At 35.6% G+C, this 6777-nt stretch overlaps 1 protein-coding gene across 1 annotated transcript; it reads left to right on the top strand.

Moving 5' to 3' along the window:
* Nucleotides 1-1098: 1098 nt before the first annotated feature.
* On the top strand, nt 1099-2386 carry LOC113693349 (mogroside IIIx synthase-like). Its single transcript, XM_027211902.2, has one exon. It carries the CDS (start codon nt 1223-1225, stop codon nt 2309-2311), a length of 1089 nt encoding a protein of 362 aa, XP_027067703.2. The 5' UTR covers nt 1099-1222; the 3' UTR covers nt 2312-2386.
* Nucleotides 2387-6777: the final 4391 nt, after the last annotated feature.

Below are 6777 nucleotides of genomic sequence, written 5' to 3'. Positions count from 1 at the left end.
AAAATAAGATGGATTTCTTACTTTAAAGTGTAAAATGTCTAAAAATGAAGTTTAGGACTGAAGTGCAAGTGCATCTATAATTTAAGGATCTAAAGTGAAATTTAGCTTCAATTTTTTCTTGGAAGCCAATTAGACAAAATTTTAGATAAATTACTCCTAATCCCCTTATGCTTCTGCATAATACCACATGACCCCTTAAGTTTCAAAATATTTAAATAATCCCTTGTAATTTTATGTAAAGTTAAAGATGGATAGAAAGCATTTACACTTAGAGTAGGTAATTGATTGAGATGCACTCCAAAAGTGCGTGTGATAAATTATAATATCCACTTAACCCCCCATGAATTTGCATCTATCCATATAATCTATCAATGATTTCATGCAAAGTATTTGTATCCTTATTCAATTTAGTGCTTACTAATATTTCAACTGACAACGATATAAAAACTATTTTTTTTGTCAAATTTCTGCTTTGTATAAAACTACAGGGGTGTTACATCAATATTTTTAGAACCTTAAGGGGTCATATGGTAATTATGCAAACGCACAAGAAAGCTATGAATAATTTACCCCAAAATTCTTCGGTTCAATTAGGCAATAGTGTTCAAGGTTGCAAAACAATATCTTTTGAGGCTTCATGGCATTGCAGATTCACGTGTTGCATAAATCTTATAGTATAGGACAAAGTAGTTGGCTAGCTGCTCTTTTCTTAGCTCCTATTTAGTTGATCCATTCAGCTTAGTCTTCGCAGCGTACTCAATCTACGGTAGGTTTAGATATCCTATTTTCAAGAAAAAGAGGAAACCGTGAGATTTCCAGATTTCAGTTATCTATGGGGGAGACAATGAAAGAATCTAATACGTTTAGAATTTTGATGTTCCCATGGCTGGCTCACGGCCACATCTCTCCTTTCATAGAACTATCAAAGAGACTAGCCAAAAACAAATTCAAAATATACTTCTGTTCAACTGAGATCAACCTGAACTTCATCAAGGAAAGTAAAGGCTTTGATGAGAACTCCTCTGATCATTCAATTCAATTAGTACGACTTTTTTCCATCTACAGAAAGAAACACACACACAGTTAGGTTAGAAACACTCAAGAGTCCATCGCCAAATTAGTACGACTTGATTTGCCAGATTTCCCCGAACTCCCTCCACACTATCACACCATCAAAAACCTCCCACCCCATCTCACCTCAACCCTCAAGCTTGCTTTTCGTATGTCAAAAACCAGCTTCAGCAACATCCTCAACACTTTGAAACCTGATTTGCAAATCTACGATGTTCTCCAATCATGGGCAGCGGAGCTGGCTGCTTTGAATAGTATCCCTTCAGTTCTTTTCTTAATCATAGGAGCAGTAAACATTTCTTTCTTCTATCATGGCACTAATTGTCGAGTCTCCGGTACTAATGAGACTTACCCTTTCTCAGAAATATTCTTCAGGGACTATGAAATGAAGAAGATTATAGCCACGTACCAAGAACTGACAAAACTTGAATCTGAAGAAGCTGAAGTTTTCAAATGTTTTGAACTGTCTTCTGATATTGTTTTGGTGAAAAGCTGGACAGAAATTGAGGGGAGATATATTGATCACTTATCTTTATGTTCCGGGAAGAAGGTGGTATCTGTTGGTCCTCTTAATAACCAAGATGATGATACCAAGGAGGAGGAGGAGCAGGAGGATAATTCCGATAGCATCAAATTTCTGAATAGTAAAGATGAATCATCAGTGGTTTATGTTTCTTTTGGAAGTGAATACTTCTTGTCAAAAGAAGAAAGGGAAGAGATAGCATATGGACTGGAGCTGAGTAATGCTAACTTCATATGGGTAGTTATATTTCCCATGGGACATGCCGTTGCCCTTGAAGAAGCATTACCGGAAGGGTTTCTTCATAGGGTGAAAGAGAGAGGAATAGTGGTGGATGGATGGGCACCTCAGGCGAAAATTCTTCAGCATCCAAATACTGGTGGTTTTTTGAGTCATTGTGGATGGGGCTCTGTGATGGAAAGCATTTACGATGGGGTGCCATTGTTAGCGTTGCCCATGCAGCATGATCAACCTCTTAATGCTAGACTTGTGGTGGACGTTGGCTTTGGTATTGAGATTTTGAGGGATGAAGATGGGCAGATAAATAGAGAAGAGGTCGTCGCTAAAGTCATAAACATGGTGGTTGTGGAGAAGACAAAAGCAGGAGAATTATTGACGCAAAAAGCCAGAGAAATGAGTAACAACTTGAGAGAAGAAGGAGAAGAAGAGTGGAATGAAGCAGTAGGAAAAGTCAGGAATTTATGCAGAAAGAACGTGTAGCAGAAGTGTTGAATCTGAGAATTGATCCTATTAATGTACCTTAATGTTTATGATATGAATTGAATATTTTTAAGACGGATACTGTATTGGAATATTGCTCCACAAACTGGAATCAGGATCTACCTGGTGCATGAATTTCTTGTTGCATATACTTGATCTACAACATCCTTACAACTTTTTGATCAATATTTTTTCTTTTCGGTTTTCTCGAGCCAATTATACTAGGTGTCTTTATTACGCATTTAGAATCCGCTGACTCTATTGTAAAGCATTTGATTCTTTATGTCAATAAAAATCATTTTATGTATATCTATTAGGCAGACTAATTAATTTTCATTAGAGTTTAAGGAATCGAGTGCCAAGTACCAAAGCATGGTCATTTTTTAATAACATTAGTCTTAGTAGCTTAATCATGCAACTTCTTACTTTGAGTGAATAAATTTTAGATTGCTACGTTCTTCTCATCTATTACCTGATTAAGGAGAAGAAGAATAAGGATACATGTACTTGGTGAGACATATGCTCCCTACACTTACGAGCACACGAATTTGTAGTGTACCTTTACCAGATTTAGTAGTACTAAGAAACTTTTTTTTACTCTTTTTTTAAGGGGATTTCATTACTCAAATTCCGGTTTGGTTATTAATATCATTTGCCGTTTCTACTGGCATCCAAATATCGAAGAAAAACACTGTTGGAAAATGGAAATTTAGACAAATGAAACCCCTTTCTTTCTTCTATTCAAGGAACACTCTTGGGCTTTACAAGAATATGCAAAACGGGGTGTGTCCATTAAGTTGGGCCTTAGCACCAAGACAACAAAAATCCCCACAATTGACGTGATGCACAATGGCCCAATCAATTGACAATCTACACCTAAAAGGTTCTTTGGATTCCATTAACACAGAAACAAACATTTAACACGATAATAAATTAAATGGGCGGTACTCTTACTTTTGTGATTTGGACATCCTTTTTAGTTGAATTGCAGTAGGCGTCTTGGTCCAATTGATTGTGAGCTTTGCAGTAAATTTCATGTTGTCTTAGCACAAATGCATCATTGCAGTTTAATGGAAATTCTACTTTGCACTTTTAAACTTTCTCACTTGTCACTTTATTCCTCAAATTTAATGAATTTAGAGTACTTTTGCGCCGTAAACTCTTTGACTTCTTCCACTGTGGTCCCGTTATTTGTGATCCACAGGATGTTAGTTTTCTGTAATCATTACTAATTGGATCAAAGTGCAATGGATTAAAGAATTTGAGGTGTAAAGTCTCTCATATTAAAGCATGGGCGCAAAGGGAATATGTGCACCCAGTTTAGGGTTTTCTAATGAGTTGCCTTTTTTGTTGTTATTAGCGACGGTGTCAATTGAACTTTATGACCTGGATTTTGACAAGTTCAAACTAAACTCAAAAAAAAAAAAGTTAAAGAATTGGGCTTTTAGACTTTAAGGTTCAGGCTCATCTAACGAGGTTTATATCCGACTCATAAATATATTAGAATTGAAGCACATTTCATGTTCAACCCCAATCCATAAGTAACTAGTGTAAATACCCGTACTACGCACGGTACTTACGTTATTGAAATAAATTAAAAGATTATATCAACATAATTTGAAAAAAGTTAAAAAATTATACCAACATAATTAAAATTTAAGATTTGTCTAACAATAATTCAAAGGGTAAAATACAGAAAACCTCTTTGTGATTTGACTAATTGACACGCTACCTCTTCATTATTTAAAAACACCCACACTACCCCCTCGTGCTTTGGACTAGAGTAGAATTACGCTTTTTGACCTGCTGTGAACCGGTAGTCCGTCTATTACTAATTTTTTTAATTTTATTTTCCTTTCCTTTCTTTTTTTTTTTGTCTTTTCTTTTCTATTCTTTCTCTCCTTCTTCCTCCATTTCACATTCTCCACATGCAACTCACAATATCGAAGCATGCTTGGGAGGTCTCCGACAAGTCTTTTCAGGTGGTGGTTTCCCAAAAGCACTGCAAGTGCAAAACCCACATGCCGAAACCTTCAGAGACGGCGGCTCTATCGCCGGAGACACCCTACCAGTGCGATAATGGGGTCCGCCGCCGTTGGATCAGCTCCTCTCAATCGATCCAACAACGGTTCTTGGTGACACCCGGGAGGCGGCGACCTCTTCTTTGGCTTCTTGCTAGCCTTAGGGTTGGGTTCTTGCTGGCCCTATATAACTGCAGGCAAAATTGCTGCATCAATTGCATTGGAGAGTCATTGGCAGGTAGTCCTCGCCTTTATTTGCAGGTTTTTGGGGGATCGGAGATTTTAGTTTAGAATCTTCTTTCAATTCTTTGCTAAGATGAAGCTCTCTTTCTCCCTCTCCTCAAAACCCCAAAATTCGACCCTCGAGAAACCCTCTGCCGCCGCCACCTACGGCGGAGTGTCAAAAGAATTCGTTACCGAATTCAACTCCTCCAAGGCCCCAACCGCAAAAAATAGGGATAATCGGGTAATTCCTCCTAAGCCTAACAAATGGAGGCCGACTAAGAAGATGAAGAACCTCGAGCTCCCACTCCAATCTGATGCTCAAGAGCAACCGATGCTCCAATTTGAAGTTGTTGAATCTGGCCCGTCTGACCCAACTTCTAAGAGTATGTCCTACGACCTTAATCTGCGTAATTCGGGTAATGGGGCGCTGCTATTGCCGCGCTGCGTAATTCTTTTCTTCTTTTTCCTTTCGCCGCTATTGCTGCCATTGCCGCTGCCACTTTGTTAGCCATTACTGCCACCATCACCTACCACGAAACTTTCAGCAACCCAAGAGACATAAATAGACAACCCAAGAGACATAAATTGCCGCTGCCACTTTGTTAGCCATTGCAACAAAGTTCCGAATTCAACAATGCTAGAGTTGCGTGAATGATGGAGATCAAGGTTTACGAACCCCTGATAAAATTGGATGAAGATGAATTGATTTATCGAGTCAAGCCAGACTGAATTGACAGTGGAAGTGCCCAGATTTTTGGGATTCTTTGGGCAGCAAGGTCCACCTAGATTCTGTGAGGTGCTATGGTAGATTTTGGCGATGAATATTTTGGATCCAGTAAAGGAAGAAAAGGAAAGGAAAATGGAAGGGAAAGCAAAATAGAAAAAATGAAAACTGAAGGAAAAAAAAAGAAGGAGCAAGATTTCTCCTATAAAATTTGTAAAGATACCTATGATAGTTAAGTCAAAGCACCAAAATTGAAAGAAAAAATGACAATAAAATTAAAAATATTTAAGAAATAATAATACATCACTTTCAGGTAACATACAGGTTACCGGTTAAATTTCACTTTAGTCTAAAGCACGAGGGGGCTATATGGGTGTTTTTAAATAATGAGGAGGTAGCGTGTCAAATAGCCAAACCACAAAGAGGTTTTCTGTATTTTACCCTAGTTCAAAGTATGACAAAATTTGTAGATCATTCAAGAATTGCGTTTCTGCGGAAGATGGATCTTAAAATAATAATAAAAATTTATATTAGAAAATGAATGATATATGGATAGAAATAAATGTCATTGCATGTTTTATTTGATTTCAAAATGAAATGCTTACAAACATTATGCATTTGATTTGATAATTTTGTACAAAGGTGCGAACATTTTTTACACCAATCAACTTTTAGTATGAAAATTAATATTGGTGGTTTAATTAATTCTATTGAATTTTGTAGAGTTCGTACTACAAAAAAATGTTCAGCGAAACTTGTATTTCTTGGAAGTGAACTTGCTGAACTTTTTTAAAATATTTCATTGGGATCACTATGGTGTGAGATTCATTTTGTGATCAGTTGTTTTTTCCTTTGTAATCTTGCAAGTTTGGAATTAAGACGCCATTGAAATCAATGATGGAACCAATGGGGGCTAATGGGGGCCATAACCCGCCTTCCCAAGTTTTAAAAATTTTAATTCATATTATGTAAATATTTGTGTAAAATAAAGGTGGCCCTCCTAATTTTTTACAATTTTAGTTTATATTATGAGAATATATATATATATATATATATATATATATATATATATATATATATATATATATATATATATATATATATATATATATATATATATATATATATATATGTATATATGTGTGCGTGTGTGTGTGAATTAACTACATTTAAATTAATTTTTTTACTTAAAAAAGTTATTTATTTTTTACATCCCTTTATAATTAAAGTTAATAATTGATATTTTTAGATGTCATATATTTAAATAGATGAAAATTATTTCAAAATGAAATACTTACAAATATTATGCATTCGGTTTGATAATTTTGTACAAAGATGCGAACATTTTTTACATCAATTAACTTTTAGTATGAAAATCAATATTGGTGGTTTAATTAACTCTGTTGAATTTTGTGGAGTTAATATTATAAAAAAATATTCAGTGAGACCTGTATTTTTTAGAAGTGAACTTGCTGAACTTTTTTAAAAGATTTCAG

The sequence above is a fragment of the Coffea arabica genome, chromosome 6c, assembly GCF_036785885.1.
Source record: "Coffea arabica cultivar ET-39 chromosome 6c, Coffea Arabica ET-39 HiFi, whole genome shotgun sequence".
NCBI classification, from domain to species: Eukaryota; Viridiplantae; Streptophyta; class Magnoliopsida; order Gentianales; family Rubiaceae; genus Coffea; species Coffea arabica.
This window is presented reverse-complemented; position numbering and strand designations above follow the sequence as displayed.